The sequence below is a fragment of the Olea europaea genome, chromosome 18 (assembly GCF_002742605.1).
Source record: "Olea europaea var. sylvestris chromosome 18, O_europaea_v1, whole genome shotgun sequence".
NCBI lineage: Eukaryota > Viridiplantae > Streptophyta > Magnoliopsida > Lamiales > Oleaceae > Olea > Olea europaea.
Window position 1 is genome coordinate 11,992,478 of NC_036254.1, and position 17,922 is coordinate 12,010,399.

At 36.2% G+C, this 17,922-nt stretch overlaps 1 protein-coding gene across 3 annotated transcripts in view; it reads left to right on the plus strand.

The window, feature by feature from the left end:
• Positions 1-17,922, plus strand: part of LOC111367462 (lysine-specific demethylase JMJ25-like) — a 32,323-nt gene that overhangs the window by 13,458 nt on the left and 943 nt on the right. For 2 of the 3 annotated variants that reach the window (XM_022988350.1, XM_022988351.1), the window contains exons 7-11: positions 1,883-2,218; positions 11,499-12,260; positions 15,526-15,598; positions 15,681-15,766; positions 17,263-17,382. In XM_022988350.1, the coding sequence (XP_022844118.1) occupies positions 1,883-2,218; positions 11,499-12,260; positions 15,526-15,598; positions 15,681-15,766; positions 17,263-17,382 (1,377 nt within the window). Of the gene's footprint in view, positions 1-1,882; positions 2,219-11,498; positions 12,261-12,951; positions 13,072-15,525; positions 15,599-15,680; positions 15,767-17,262; positions 17,383-17,922 lie in introns of those variants that run through there. The other variant, XR_002697827.1, reaches the window with a different exon arrangement.

Here is a 17,922-nt window from a genome sequence, read left to right on the forward strand (position 1 = left end):
TATTGATAGATGTCCTATGAGGATCATTAAGTGGACCAGAGCAGGAGACTTCGATTGATCTCGTTTTGGTTTCATTTCCTTTGCTTCCAGTACATTTGCCTGCCAAGGGGTTCCTTTTTGCTTTATCTAGGGCAATAGGAATGCCCTTGAGGATTGATGAGGCCACCTCAGATCTGAGACGACCTAGTGAGGCTAGGGTGTGTGTGGAGGTGAATTTGGGGTTTAAGTTGCCCGATTGAGTATGGTTTGAGCTCGATGGTAACTGCGGCTTTTGGCAGACAGTCATATATGAGAAGCGATCGACATTTTGTTTTTCTTGTAAGCACTTCGGTCACCCATTTGATCAGTGTACTTTGAGGGTACCACCACTATCATCACCACCTTCTCCAGTTGTTGTGCCTCCACTAGTTCAGCCCCATCCTCATACTGAGACTGGCATGAATAGGGCTGACAAGAGCAAAGGCAATGTTACTTTCGTTGAGCAAAGGAAGCATTGGGTACCAGTTTCGGCAGTGCCTCCTATGCTTCACACTACCCTTGTTGTACTTATGGCAGAATCAGCTACTACATTGGTAGATCCTACCTCGATTCCCACCACTAGTACTACAGGGGTAGCACCAGTTGTTCTCCCAGTTACAGAGTCTACACCAGAGATCCCTCCCATTGTCCATGAGAGCACCCCAGGCATTCCTATTGATCAGCCACTTGTTGAGCCTACTCCAAAGGCTCCTATTGAGACCGATTCCTAGGTCTCTCATTCACCACAGATGTCAGGTATCGATGGTACATTGAGCGGCCTGAAGAGTAAGCCTCAGGCGAAGCAGATGTTGATCAACCACTTCAAGAATACCCATGGCATCAAGATGGGAGCTTCCACGAGGGATGCCATTGATGACCTAGTTGGCAGGCTTTTCAACGACAAATCATCACCTAGCCCTATCATCACGCCTAGACAAGATAAGGCGGATGCTCAAATTCAAAGTGACATGGATGGCATGGGTCTCAGAGATTGCGGGGAGAATATGAAAGTAGCCATACCTTCAAATAGTGAGTCACTCTCACATGTGAATAGCACCATGAGATCAGATGCACCTATTTTTTGCCCGACATTCAGTATGTCATCGCTCGGACCGCAATTTTCACCTAGACGGGCCCCTTCCCCAGGAGGGACGCCTCTCCAGTAAGCGAGCCCGATTATGTAGACTACTACGACCCGAAAATGTTTCAAGCCAGACACATGACCCGGTCAATGTCTATGTACTACCACCCAAAGATTTATCCTCGGGAGTACCCTTGAGTAATTTTCATTACTTTTGGTTCATGTTTCATTTATTGTTGTTTGCATTTCATTTGAGACATTTGTAATTTTTTTCACTTACTGGAGGTCAGGTCTATGATCCCTCCTTTATATGCTCTCGTTTTTTATGTTATAAAATAAGTTACACTAGTGGCATTTGCTTAAAAAAAAAAAAAATCATATAAATACCATGGAATAAGGTTTGATCTTGATCCTATTCCATTTAGAGGATTGCTATAGTGTATTAGAAAATGCCATGTATATATAATTTCAATAGTCATCAACATAAAAGGCTTTTTGTTCATATATGGTTGAGTCCCTTTGTCATATTATTTAATAGGTTTATTATATTTACAATGACGCAGTTGTGGGTCGGTTAGTAAATCAACTATGAGACACGATTGTGCAGTGGTGGTAACTTTGAAAGTTACAGTTTGAGTTCTAGCTGGATTGAGTCTTTGTTTATCTTTTGTTGCGGTTCTATGCTTCATTCCATTTATTGTTTCATATTCTATTGTGTTTCTTTGTACAAGTAGTAACGTATAACAGACATGATGTTTACTTTATTTTATTGTCAATTTGTAGGTTGATATTAACATCCACCAATTTTTTACGGGATATGCTGAAGGTCGGAAGGACAGACGTTCCTGGCCAGAAATGCTGAAATTGAAAGATTGGCCTCCGTCCACTTTGTTTGAGAGGCGATTGCCACGGCATGATGCTGAGTTCATCAGTGCATTGCCTTATAAAGAATACACACACCCCCATTCTGGAATTTTAAATTTGGCAGCGAAAATGAAATTGGAGGAAAAATTGCTGAAGCCAGACCTGGGGCCCAAAACATATATAGCATATGGATTTGCTGAAGAGCTTGGACGCGGGGATTCTGTGACGAAGCTTCATTGTGATATGTCAGATGCGGTATGCTTATTAATGCATATTTAGTTGAATTATGCGCTTTCTATTGTGTCTGGAATTAATTTCTTGAGCATTAGACAGCTGCATGCAGTTGCCAGAATTACTCTATTGTTTTGAATATGTTATATAAGTGATGATGCCATGAAAGAATTCTCAGAAGCTGAAGCCATAGTCCTCACAAGTATTCACCATTAGAAGTTGTATGTAGTGGCACTTTATAAGTAACCCTTGATAGTGAAATATTGAGTGCTTATTAGCCACTCTGACATTAGACTTAGCAATTATTGCATAGCTATATGCTATGCATTCTCTTTAGTGCATTAGGCTCCAAGCAGAGGTATTTAATTTAGAGAGAAACAACTCAACAAAACATTATATGAAGTTGAAAGGTGATGGTTCTTTCAATATTCATCATGTTCTTTCTTGACCAGTGAAAGGGAATTTTTTTTACATCTTTTCTCCCTCAATTTCCCCTTTTCCTTGTGTTTCTCCCCTCTTCTATTTCTTGGAGTTGTGTGAAATGGTGCAGAAGAAATTGTGCTTAAACTTTCCACTGTTTGATACAACTTCCATGTGTATTGCTCTGTAAATGTTCAATTTCTCTCTTTTTCTTATTTAATGCTGATACATAATCGTTTTGGCATGAAAGAATGATTTAAATAATCGATTATCTTTTATCCCCGTGAACAGTAAATTTGCGGCTAACCACATCCTGTTACATCTTAAAATGATAAACTCAGATCCTTATCTGAAATCACTAAGCCTTTGTTTGGAAAATTTCTAAAGCAATTTGTAAAGAGGTATAATAGTGGATCCCATGAAATGTATAGATAATAAATGAATAATAGTTATGAATATGTAATTGTGTGAATTGTAAGAGAATTCCTCTTTATTTCTCAATGAATAATTACACCCTAATTACAGCCTTATATAGTTTACCAAATAGTGAAAAAAAGGAAAAAAACAATATTCCTAAATTAATGCCAAAATCTTCTGCAATCTTCCCTATTTACAAGAATTATAATTTTCCTAAATAGACAATGCTAATAAGGATAGTGAAATATTTCCACACATTCGAGATTACAACACTCCCCTCAAGTTATATTGTAAATATTGATCATATCCAATTTGTGAGTAAGATCATCGAATTTTGATTGAGGTAGCCCCTTGGTGAAGTTGTCTTCAGCCTGCTCCTGTGTGGAAACATATGTCATGCAAATAATCCCTTCTTCCACCTTTTCTTTGATAGTGTCCGTCCACCTCAATATGTTTTGTCCGATCATATTGAACTGGATTAAGGGAGATGTGTGATAGCAGCTTTGTTATCATAATACAGTTTAATTGGTAACTTTATTGTAACATAGCTCATTTGGGAGTTTCTTCAATACAATCCTTCACAAATTCCTTGTGCTATTGTTCTAAATTCTGCTTCGACATTGTTTTTGGAAACTACATTTTGTTTCTTGCTTCTCCATGTTACTAGATTTTCCCATGCAAAAGTATAGTATCTGGTAGTTGATCTTCTATCTTCCATAGAACCTGCCCAGTTAGCATCTGTGAAGATTTCTACATCTTTCTTTTCACCCTTTCTGAAGAATAGTCCTTTCCGTAAAGAACCCTTGAGATATCTGAGTATTTTATAGACGACTTTGAGATGGACTTTCTTTGGAGAGTGCATATGTTGACTCACCATGCTAACTGTAACGCCCCAAATTTTATCGACTTAAAATTTGAGGTGTTACCAATATCATTTCGTATCGCATACATAAAGCGAAAATATTTAATTCGAAATTTAAAACTCTTGATTTATTTAATACTCAAATACCAAATTGAATAAACAAAATGTCGCGTAAACATAGAACATTAAACAGAATTTAATTGAAGCACATAATCCTAACAGAATTATTTTAAAACGTTTTCTTGCGAAGTTTTTCTTTACTTGGCAACCTGCGCACCGTTAAGCCACCATCCACGTTGACCGTACTGATCTGAAATATTGAAATTGAAGGAGTGAGTAATTACACTCAGTAGGATACGTGCGTCCAAACAATATAATAATTTAAAACGTAAACTCATAACATTTAATACCAACATTTCGTCAAGAGCAATAGGTGATCAGTCGAAAGCTCTAATACAATTTGAGAAGACTCGAAGGCGATCTCACATTTCATTTCATTTCGTAGGGACCCGCAGGTCGAACATTTCATTTCATTTCATAGAGACCCGCAGGTCGAACATTTCATTTCATTTCATTGGACCCGCAGGTCGATTAGCATTTCATGAAATAAATCACGTCAAAAACTATAATATTGAAAGGACGGAACAACTTGCACATAAAGTATTCTACCTCGATTGATAATAGAAAAGTAAGGAATTCACGTTCCTAAAACCTTTTTGCTGTTGTCGTGTCTTGTGGATTTAAGGTCGATCCAGTGGCAATTCCACGTGCCAAAATCCTTTCTAAGAGTATTAAAACCCGTTTCCGACTATACAAAGAGAACACTTCTGGCATGGAGACTTGGACAGGCAGTGGAGAGTTAAGTGAAGATGGAAGAGAGTGGTTTTTATCTCATAAATTTTCGAGGATTTGGAATGAATTTATAGTGTAAGGGAGGTGTAAAATTAAGAAAGGTTTTGACTGCCAAATTTGTTAAAAATATATAAAGGGTAATTATGCAATCTAACCAATAGAAATCTCGTCAATTAGCTTATTAATCTGTCCAATTACAAAAACTCTTTGTTTGAATATCAATCAAATTAAATTAATTAGGATCTATTTAACATAAGAATGGTCAAGTTAGTGTCAATTTACATAAAATGACAGGTTATCATATCATCATATAAAATGAAATAAATAATTAAATAGTATATTATAAGCTTAATTGGACTATATGCTCAAAATAACTAAATTTGTTAGAGGCCCCAAATCGTGTCTTACCATTATTCAAATTCAATTAGCAATTAAAATTAGCCTTTATCCTAATTGAGAGTTGGAAATGTGCGTGCACGTGTGGTTACCCATACTCTTATCATAAGGAAATTTACCAATTCTAATTTAAAGGCAATTGACACAATTGAGAGTACAAGGTATGATTGCCATGCATCATGCCTAGAGGCTAGAGATTGTCCAAAAATATTATTATATAACAACCAATTCATTCAAAGCTAGGCCTAAAAACGTGTGTCATCTTAGAATGGTCAAAAAGTCATAAATGTTAAATCAATATTCTAAGTAGGATTCCAAAATCAAAGCAAATGAATTTTTAATCTGAGAGAAAATTATTTTATCCAAACATCAATCAATCATAGTTAACTAAAAATATCTCTCCCTACATATTACTTTGCAAACTACTTAAATCACGAGTACCAGAAAATCAGAAATATTGGCAGATAAATGTAAACAAGGATTAAAAATAATTAAATCTCATTCTCTAATAGAAAAGATAAACATTGATTATTATGATAAAATACTAGCTTCTTTTCCTAATTGTCTTAAAAGAAATATTGTTAAATAATAAAAACGATGCTTATTATCTATGTTTTTTTGAATTGAAATAACTTAGTTTTAACTTAAAAGAACTCATATTTTCTTGAGCTGAAAATACGTTATTAAATGCGAGCTACAAAATGAGCCCAATATTAATATACTTATACTCATTCTATCAAAATGTAATTATTGGTGCCAAATAAAATATGACTTTAAACGCTATTTTATTTCAGTCCTCAAATTTTAAAACAATAATATATAAGACAAATATATTTTTATTCCAAAATTTTCGGGGCGTTACACTAACTGCAAATGCAATGTCAAGTGTGTGACAAGTAGATTAGTTAACCTACTAGTCGTTGGTATATGTCAGTGTCTACTGCACTGTCGGTATTCTCGATTTTATTCCCCACATCAACTGGTGTATCACTTGGTTTGCATCCAAGCATTCCTGTTTCGGTGAGGTCAATAGCATACTTTCTCTGTGAAATGCTAATGCACTTTTTTGACTTGGCTACCTCCATTCCTAAAAGTATCGCATTTGTTCCCGATCTTTTACTTCGAATTCAGTGTTTAGATTCTCCTGAAGTTTCTCCATTTCCACACTATTATCTCCTGTCAAGATTATGTCATCAACATATACAATAAAGATTGTTTTAGTCCTATCATCAAGTTGTTGGAGGAACATAGTGTGATTCGATTGCCCTTGTTGGTATCCTAGTCTCTTCAAATCTGTCAAACCATGCTCTAGGTGATTGCTTTAGTCCATACAAAGACTTCTTAAGTTTGCATACCCTATTATCTTCGTTTACGTTGCAAAAACCTGGTGGGAGTCATGTAAACTTATTCTTCCAGTTTTTGATTCAAAAAAGCATTTTTAATGTCCAGTTGTTGGGGAGGCCAATCCAAATTTGTTGCTAACGACAGGATTACTCGGATTGTATTCAATTTTGCTACCGGTGCAAATGTTACTGTGTAATCAATGCCATAGGTCTGGATATATCCTTTTGCAACTAGCCGAGTTTTATATTGTTCCACTGTTCCATCTGCTTTATATTTTAAGTTGAAGACCCATTTACACCCAACCGGTCTTTTTCCTCTTGGCCCATCCGTTATTTCCCAGGTTTCATTTTTTTTCCCAACGCTTGCATTTCCTCCATCACTTCTTCCCTCCATTGTGGAATTTCTAAAGCTTCCTGAATATCTCTTGGAATTTTAGTACCGTCAAGATGGAAGGTGAAACTTCGAAATCTTGTAGATAAAGCATTATATGACATGAACTTTGAAATAGGATGGAGGGTGCATGACCGAGTTTGTTTTCGGAGTGCGATGGGTAGATTAATATTTGATGATTCATGTACGTTTGTGGTGTCATGAGATTCTGGGACTTTCATTGGTTCCAACGGAACTATCATTGATTTCGACTCTCTTGGTGCTTCGGGTGTGAAATTCTCCTTCTGCTTTTGTTTTGGTTTCCGTGAGTAAACAAGTATTTCCTTGCCACCTTTTTTTTGCATCTCCCCCTAGATCTAAGTTTCCTCTCATAAATGGCATAGAGGGACTAGGTGGTATGTTGGATTCCAGAGGGAGAAGATATAAATTTAGGTTCGGATCTTCACTTACATTCTCTCCTTGAAGAGAGGTTTTGTGGAAGTATGGTTTATTTTCAAAGAATGTGACGTTAAGACTAACAATGACCTTTTGTGTGGAAGGATCATAACATTTGTATCCCTTCTGGGTAGGGGAGTATCCGATGAGAACAGATTTAATAGCCTCAGGTTTGAGTTTATTTCGGTGATTGTTATGAACATGAACAAGAGCTGTACACCCAAACACCCTGAGGGGTAGTTTCGAGTTGGGTCGAGAGGTTGGAAAGAATGACTGAAATCGAGAGGTTGGAAAGAATGACTGAAATCTTTGGAGTGGTGATTCAAAGTTTATAGTACGACTAGACATTTGATTGATTAGGTAAGTGGCTGTTAAGATCGCGTCACCTCAGAACTTGTTTAGCACATTTGTAGTAAACATTAAAGCTCTAGCAACTTCTAGAAGGTGTCTATTTTTTTGTTCTACGATCCCATTTTATTGAGGAGTTTCAACACAAGTTTTGGTGGATTATTCCATGAGTTCAAAGGAAATCCCCCAAATTTTTTTGTTGAAGTATTCAGTGCCGTTATCTGTGAGTAGAATTTGAATGTATGTTTGGAATTGAGTTTGTATCATAGAATGGAAATTTAAGCACGGATCGCACGTCAGACTTTTCTTTCAAGAGATACACCCAGCAAAGTCGAGTGTGGTCATCAATAAATGTAACAAACCACTTTGTGTGAGTTCGATTAGGGGTGCATGAGGGACCCCAAACATCACTGTGTATCATAGTGAATGGTTTTGAGGGCTTGTAGGTGGATTTCGGGAATGGGGTTCCTTTATGTTTAGCAAGTTCACAAAATTCACATTGACAATTGACTAGTCTTTTATTCGGGAAAATAGTAGGGAATACATGTTTCAAATAATTCAAATTGGGATGTCCCATCCTAAAATGCCATAACAAGATTTCATTATCACTAGAAGTAAATGCAGAATTGCAAACGGCAATTTGATGTTCTTACTCAGATCAACCTTGTCAAAGTAGTAGCCTCTCACACTCCTTAACACTGCCAATCATCCTTCCCGATGATGGTCCTGGAAAACACAGTATGAAGGGAAAAATTTAGTAGTACAATTCGAGTTTTTTGTCAATTGGTTTATAGATAATAAATTACTTGATAAATTTGGAATGTGTAGTACAGATTTTGATATTATGGAGTCAGAGATTTGAATACTCCATTTTTCTGCGAGAGGTGAGAATGACCCGTCAGCAATCTTAATTAGAGATTCGAATACTCTCTTTTCCTGCGAGAGGTGAGAGTGACCCGTCAGCAATCTTAACTTTGAGGTTACCTGCTCAAGTTGTATATGAGGAAAATAGGTTGTAGGAACCTGTCATATGATCAGATGCTCCTGAGTCAATTATCCAAGGACTTAAGTTTGGAGGTAGCATTTAAGGCTCTTAAAACTTTACTTCTATGAGCAAGTGAGCTCGAAGGATCAATGTGAGAAGATTGATCGGATGTTTGAAAGCTTGAGAAAATTTTGTAGAGTTGCTTTATCTGTTGAGGATTGAAGTTTGTGGATTGATGGTCAGTTGAAGCTTGATAGCCTCGATTTCTATTATTCTATCGTGGCTTCCAATCCGTCGATTTTCCATGCAAGTCCCAGCAAGTATCTTTTTTATGCCTCGATTCACGACAGTGCTCTCACCAGGGTCGCCCCTTTTGTTGTTTTGTGCCTGGTCCACTGATTGCACCTTTTGAATAAGAGCCCACACCACCATATCTTGTATTAAAATTACTAGGCCCATTATTGGAAACACCAGGCCCATTAAAAAAAGCCGCTGGTCCAAGCCTTAAATTGGACTCCATATTAACTGACCCAGTTCCGTACCTTTTATCAGTCTGCTTCAGCCCATTTGTGAGACTCGGGCTGTTTCACCACCAGTCCCGACATCTTTTCTCCTCCATCGTCGATTTTTCCACTATTCATCATCACTCATCTCCGATTTTCCTCCCACTGGATTTATGAAAACACCTCCCTTGTCGAAGATAATGGTCGCCTCCTTAGAATTCTTCCTCTGACATCGTCTAAGTCTCGGTGGAGTCCGGCTAGGAATTCGAACACCCGTTCATTCTCCAATTTTTTCTGATGACATGCGCAATCGGGTGGGCAATCCCACTCTTCTGTACTCAAGTCGAGTTCCTGCGATAGTGCTACCATCTCCATGTAATGTTTAGTCACATCTCTATCACCCTATTTGGTTTCTCATAATCTGGTTTTGATTTCGAAGATATGGGAGGAGTTCTCCGAATCTGAATATGTCTCTCAAACTGCATTCCACACATCCTTTGCGGTTGGTAGGAACAGATAAGTCTTGCCAATGGAGGGCCTCATGGAGTTCACGAGCCACGGGGTCACAAGGGAGTTCTCTGATTTCCATCGCTGGAGCTGGGCAACGTCAGCTGGGGCGGGCTTCTTTGTGTCACTAGTAAGGTACCCCAATTTACCTTTCCCATCAACTACAAGTTTGATAGACTGAGCCCATTCTCTGAAACTTTTTCCATTTAACTTTTCTACAGTGGGTTGGAAAGATGAATTGTCAATTCCTCCCAAACCCATTGTGTGAATAGCTTCAGTTTCACCTTCTTGAGATTCAGAAGTCATCAACTCCTTATTGACGTCGACGGTGTCAGCCATCAGGTCTTTACACGACCTGCTCTGATACCACGTGAATTGTAAAGAATTCCTCTTTATTTTTCAATGAATAATTACACCCTAATTACAGCCTTATATAGTATACAAAATAGTTATAGAGAGGAAAAAACAATATTCCTAAATTAATGCCAAAATCTCTTGCAATCTTCCCCTATTTACAAGAATTATAATTTTCCTAAATAGATAATGCTAATTAAGGATTGTGGAATATTTCCACATATCCGAGATTACAACAAATTGAAATTACTTTAATGTTTGACTTTGACCAAATGCTTAAATAGTTTATAAATTGGTTGACAAATGGAGGCTAAATAGTCAACAAAACAGGAACTAAATCAAAGAGATGAATAAGAAGGAAAAACTTTGTATTGGGTCTTTCAAAAAGAAATAAAGTGGTAAAGTATCCTAGAAAAGCAACAATGTTCAAAGAGAAACCCCATCAAGAATATGTATATCAGTGTTACATTCCAAAACTAGAGATTGACATGCTAGATTCTTATATTTTAAACAAAACTGTGTGCTGTATCTGTCCCCCATAAAAGAAAGTTCATTTGACTGCACACAACAAATTTGATTTCAAAGTTTTGGAGAGTAGTTTATCCACTGATAAAGGAAAGTTCAATTGAAAAAGGGTTCCCCATTAAGAGACATCTATGCTGAAAATGTTTCTTTTTTCCTTTCCTATTGGTTAGAATCCCAGACACCTCATATGCCAGGTGAAAGGAAAAAATAAGGATATGTATATGTTGCATATATGGGTATTATGATAAGCCATGACCTCATGTAAGCATTCAGATGGTAATATGAAACTTAATATCATAATTGCCCGTGATCTAAGGAATGTTATGCTTCAACAAACTTATACTTGCACATTTGACATAAAGTGAACTGATTGTTGCTGTTGTTCAACATCTGTCTTTAATTACTACCGTTGAGGCCGTGTTCTTAGTTTTACAATTAGTTAGTGCTCTTCTGGTTGTGATTCAGCTAATGTTTTTGCAAGGACATGCTCTTTATAGTTATGAATCACACTGTATAAGTTTGACTTGAAATACACATTTGTTTACTGATCTTCTTCTTCTTCTTCTTCCCGTTTTTTTCCCACCCTGAGTTATGGTTGAAAAACCTGACATGAGCTATCTCAAGATAGTACTTGTGTTCTGAAAGATTATTTGCTCTCATTAAGATTCTAGTCTTTGGGATTACTGGCCTGGATACATCCCCCCATCTAACTCAGTAGAACTTGGAGCTGCCTTTGAACCAATGGCATGTATATTTCGCCACTTGAGGTGCCCCAAGAGGCAATAATAGCCACAGGCCTCAATTTATCAGCTTTATGTTAAAATTGCGAGTGTCCATATGAGATATGCCTCATTGTGATTTACAAGATATATGAGATTATGCGATTATCTGTTTTGCTTCTGGTTTATACTGAACTTGTATAGGTAAAAACTATCTTCTTAATTCTTGAAGTTTTAATCTATTCAGGTGAATATATTGATGCACACTGCTGATCCAACTCCTACACCTGATCAACTTTCCAAAATTGAGAGCTTGAAGAAAAATCATGCTGCCCAAGATCAGAAAGAACTCTTTGGTATTGTTAGTACTGATCATCAAGAGGCTGGGGCAACTGTATCGTCATCCGATGAAGGTTGTCTTGCTGCAGATAAGGATGGAATTGAGCATTCGCACTCTATTCGTAACCAGATTAGAAATGTTGACACCGTGCTAAATAATATTGCCAACATGGTGGAAGATACCGACCAGTTGCCTATGAAGATTGAGGATAATAACCTTCCTCAAGACATCTCTAAGGAATCAAATGCAGCTTCTGGCTTGCTATTGGAATATCAAAATGACATTGATGGAACAATGGGAACCCTAAACAGCATACAGGCTAATAGATATGGTACAGGGAGTATATCAAGTGGTGAACTGTGTATCAAGTCAAAAGGTTTGTCAACACAAAGTGCAACTACGAGAAATCAACAAATAAAAAATTTGGAGGAAATTGACAGGGGGGTAGGAGAAACTGATTTTCCTTCTGACCTGCATTTCTCAGAGGAGGAGGGACAGCTCTCTGATGGCAAGAGTTCCTGTTTTAAGTTCTCATCAGCTGTACCAGACTTGGGAGAGGGAGGTGCAGTTTGGGACATTTTCCGGCGGCAAGATGTCCCGAAGCTAGAGGAATATTTGAGAAAACACCATAAAGAATTCAGGCATATATATTGTTGTCCGGTAGAGCAGGTATGACAAATCTTCTGAGTATGACAAAGTTATAATATACTACTGACTTGTCAGAGAAAACTTATTGTTGCCTCTCTTCAAATTTGAAAGTAAGTTAGTATGAGCTTCTTGATGTTTCTGGTAATGAAGGTTTTTTGGAATAGTTCTGGTTGAAGTTAGTTTTATTCCTAATTTTATGTCTGTTTTCTTCTTCATTACTCCTTTTACTTGATCTGCCGTTAGCTTTGGTATACCTTTCCCCTCACTTACAATATTCTCTTGCTTATCCTTTCTTTCGAGTCCTATGTTGAATGGACTCAGGGACATGGATTTGGATACGGCCACGATGGTTTAAATTCTTAAAATCTTAAATTTGTGTATTATATCTTTATATTATATCCCTTTCAATTTAGGACATGGCACATGCTATATTGAACACTTGTTTGAGGAATGTAGCCTTTAAGCTTTAGAAATTTAAAGATTACATGAAAAATAAGACATGCCATTTGGTTTAGTGTACCCCATGTCATGGTGTGTCTGATGAGTGTTGGAGTCCGGCACAATATGACACGTGACAGATATGTTGTACGGGTAGAAGTGTCCGTGCATCATAGATTGTGTCTTTGCTGTTGCTATTTGTACATGGAGCTTTGATATTCATCAATATCTATGATTAATTAATTTTATGGTTCACATCCTTGTGTTCAAGAAGAGCCTCAGAGGGAGAATGTGCAACTTGCTATCATAGGGAGGAAGCATGTATTTTCCTACTCCCTTTGTCCCATTGCTGAACCTTTTTCAGAATATCCCGAGTAATTTCTTCATTCCTAAGGTAAACTCTTTCTTCACCCGTTCTTTTTCTGAACTGTCCTCGTGAGAAATGATTCTCATTTCCCTTTCTTACCAATTCGGAGTCACAACACTTTATGTCGCCATCGATGGATTGAAAGGAAGAGCTTGTACAACTCGCATTTTATGTTCTACCTAAATGCTCATGTCAATTCAAAATAAGATTTAACTGGGGGTTTAGATTTAGACAAGACTTGACATGATTACTGATCGGATTTTTTTTGTTGGGTCCATGCTTAAACAACCATCAATCCGTCCCAATCCCAATGAATATTTTTTTTTATCCATAAAATGCCTATGAATGATTTATTAGTTTTGCCACATGTACATCAAGTTTGACATTGTTGTGAGGTGATAGCTTTTTACACATTGATTTTAACGACACTTTAAACATACCATGATAGAGACTTTGACACATCTTGAAATGTCGAACTTATTGTTATACAAAGAGTGTTCAAGTAGTTTAATTCATGATTTATTATCTAAATGGCTCAGATAATAGTTCAAAATAGTTGGACATTTAATGTTTATTCCATGTATGTTATGCGAAGTGCTATTATTGCCACTCAAGTTGAAAAATAACGATGGTCTTGCTTCTTATATTCTGTATTTAGTCTCATACAAGTAATTGTAATATTTTCAGAACCTACAACATATTTCTCTTTCCTTATTTAGCCCCTATTTGTGTTCCATTTTATTCAAAATGCATTTTTCTCCATCTTTTTTTCAATCACATTCTCCAATAAAATAATATTACACGTAAATTCAAAAAAATCACATTTCTACATACATTTTTCCCCAAAATTTGATTTTAATGGAGCCCAAACAAGGGCTAGGAGATATAATCATTTTTACATTATATTTGTTATAAGATACATTTTTGTATGTTGATATTGTTCTTATATTCTTTATTTAGGGTTCGTTTGGCATGACTTTTGCTTTTACTTATGCTTCATGTAGAAGAGCTTTTGAAGGAAGTTACTTTAATTTTTGTTTGAAAATTAATTTATAAAAGAGCTTTCTATTTTGGAAGTGCTTTTAGCAGAAATCGCATTAGACCAGCTTCCTCTAAAAACTTTTCTAACTAGAAGAAGCACTTTTATAAATTTAAACAAATGGGTTGAAAAACAACTTTTGGGTTTCAAAAGCTCCTTTTGATTATTCAAAAGCAATGCCAAATGTGCCCTTAATCTCGTAGAATAGATGGCAAATATATTTGGAACCTACAACATATTTTTCTTTCTTTTGGTTTTGTGTACTCAGAAATATTGCCTCTGGCGGTGAATTATTATGTAGAGAGAGAGAGAGAGAGAGAGAGAGAGAGAGAGAGAGAGAGAGAGAGAGAGAGTATTTTTTAATAATATATCCTGATATAAGATGATAATTTTGGTAGTCTGATATCTGTCTTCTTATATTTTGAAAAGATTCTATAGTTTTTTTCATGCTGAACGTGTATAGTTTTCCATGCAAAGAGGTAATTTCGTTGGAAGTTATTCTAGAGCTTTTTGTGCCTGCACATTGAACATCCAGAAGTTGACTTTTTCTCCATCTTGTCAGTTGATTTTGCAATATAAGCGCATTTCCTAGTTCCCATGGAAAGATACAGTTGTTTGGATGTCTGGATTATTTTGCTGGGAGTGGTTTTTTCCATAAATCTAATGTCCTGGGCCGCAGTTTACCTGTTTTATGGCTGTTGTTTGATACACTGGGGAAAGTTTTCGTTCTTCCTTTCTTGTGGACTCAAAAGTATGATTTTGGAGTAAAAGAGCGTATTTAGTCCTCATTGCCTTAATTTGATATGCTTTCATCTTTTCAAACAAGTTGTATATTTTCTTTTAGTGAAAAGAATTTGGCCTCATTGTCAGACTGCTTCAGTATTCTTTAAAGTATATGCCATCTAATATTTGAGATGCTTCAGCTAGACATTAAGTACGCCTCAGCGACCAAATACTCTGTTCGCTGAAACTTTGAAAAATGCGGTAACAATACTTCAACTTTTCGTTTCCTTACCAGATATATTTCAGCGAAGTTTCATTTTTCCCCGTGTCTTATTTTAAAGATCAATGAATTGATTCTGCTTGTAGTAGTAGTTAACTTGTGCTTTCTTGAATGAAGTTTCTTTAGATTTGCGGATTCCTTCTGTTCTTAGATGCCAATTGAGTGGTGTATATTATAGACTGGTGAAGTGTTCACACGATGCTGTCTGAGCCACTAGTGTAGCTTTGTATTTTAGTCAAAATTTGGAACTTTTGGTGGTTACTGATGGAGATGAGAAGACTCGTATGATATTCTGTTTTCATGAAGAAGTATTCTTCAAACTGATTTAGTCTCATTATAGTATGTATTTTCCTTTTGGTATCAAAGTCTTGCTGTTGAAATTCATCATTTCATCTTCTAACCCTCTCTCTCTCTCTCTCTCTTTTTTTTGACTTATTAGGTTGTACACCCGATCCACGATCAGAGCTTATACTTGACCTCATATCATAAAGCGAAACTTAAGGAACAATATGGTTTGTCATGATTTAGTTTGACTGGATTATAACTTTCCTATTTACAAGTTGTTTGTGATACTAACTTATTTGGTTGATATAGGAGTTGAACCTTGGACTTTTGTGCAAAAACTTGGAGAGGCTATCTTCATACCGGCTGGATGTCCTCATCAAGTTAGAAATCTTAAGGTACTTTAGATTATGCTCTTTTCAATAGCCTTCACAAATATTCTCTAAACTTTCATTTCATCTAAGTTGTGTTCCATTCTGTGAACCTCAATGCCAAATAATCTAACTTCTGATGCTCCTTTATGGAAAGCTCCAAAAGTCAATAGTAACTAGGGAAAGAGACATTTTGATTAAGTGATCAGAACGACAGACTTATTATTTAATTTTCTTTCTACCTTGATTCTTGGATTAAATATTATTTGATGTCAATCCTACATGAATTTTGAAAGGCTGCTTTCAACATGTTATATCCATTTTACCTGGGGATTGTGGAAGGTGAGTGTAGAATAAGATTTATCGTTTTTACACAGAGAACAAGTAGGAAGACGAGTATTTCAAAGTTACTTGCATTAATTTGATTTACTTGTATATGGATGCTATCGAAATAGCATCAGGAGAGAGACACTGAAATGTATGTTTAAGAAAGATAGAGAGTCTAGCCTTGTTAAATCTCCGTTAGTTTCGGGCTGCTTGCTCCTATACCTTATTAATGGTTGAACCTGCAACTTCCATGGGAGATTTTTCTAGATTGACTTTTCTGAACAGTAAGTTTAGCTATTTGAAAGCCCCTGCTGCCCTCTTACACTAAAAATCCTTTTACCTTCTCCCACTTATTGGGATTGAAAACAATGTTTTTGGGAATATATCTACTCCCTTGTATATAAGCAGTGACTCATATCCTGCTTAGCTACCTTTCCCAGAGTAAATTGCATTAGAAATAATAATTGAAATATTTTACTTATATGCGATTGCGAAAACTTGGGACTTTTTATGCAAAATACTTGTCTACACATAATCTTCTTATATCAGCATGCCATTGGTAAAAATGGACCTCTTTGGCATTTAATTGTACAGAACTGCTGAGATTCTATTAGCTTATACGACACCAAAAGAGTGATGTAGATGCAATTCAGATCCTTGAATAATTACTCTATCTTGTTGACATGTTGCATTGATTGTTATATTATTTGATAGACAAATACGAATTAATTGTTCCAATGGTAATTGAACTCAGGCCCATGTCTTGGTCATTGAAATTTAGAATATCGAATTTTGATCACTGAACTTAGGTTCATGTCTTGATTGTCTTCGATTGCTCACTGAAGTTTAAAATGTCAAGTTTTGAGCACTTAATTTTGGAAAATGTTGTACGTTACTCACTAGTATAAATGTTGAACTTTGGAAAATGTTGAGTTTACAGTGAGTAATGTACAATATTTTTCAAAATTCAGTGGTCAAAACGCGATATTTTAAACTTTAGTGATCAATAAAAAATATGGACCTAAGCTCAATAACCATTGGAACAATTATATCGACAAAATACCAGTTGCTTTTTTCTTTTTTGAATATAATCTTTTCTTTGCACCCCCCATCGGTTCTGTTTGATTTCTCATTCGCCTCTGAAATCTTCATATTATGTCCGGTTCATATTGGTGTTTTGTCATGATTACTTGCAGTCTTGCATAAAAGTTGCTCTCGACTTTGTTTCACCTGAAAATCTTGGTGAGTGTGTTCGATTGACTAAGGAATTTCGTGTTCTTCCTCAGAACCACAGGGCTAAGGAGGACAAGTTAGAGGTATTGCTTTATTTTTTTGCTTCACAGGTCAAAGGGAAGGAAAGAGCCTGTTGGATTTTTTTTTTTTTTTGTGAAACTTGTTTGCAGTATGTTCAAGTCTTTCACCTCTGAAACTTTAGTGCCATTAAGCTTGATTGTTTCCCATCTGAGCACTCTGGTTTGGAAGGTTATTATATGCAGGCCATTGATTGGTAGCCATGTAAAGCCGCTCTTTGCATGGATGTGATTTGGAAAGCTTTATATATGGTTTATAAATAGTTAATTGTTCTAATGGTCACTTAACTTAGGTTCATGTCTTTGATTGGTCATTAAAATTTAAAATGTCAAATTTTGGTCACTGAACTTGGGTCTATATTTTCGATTGATCACTGAAATTTAAAACATTGAGTTTTGGCCACTGAACTTTGAAAAGTGTTTTACATTAGTCACTATAAATTCGACATTTTGCAAAGTTCAATATTTATGCTAGGGGGTAACATATAGCACTTTTCAAAGTTCAATGGCCAAAACTCGACATTTTAAATTTCATTGAGCAATCGA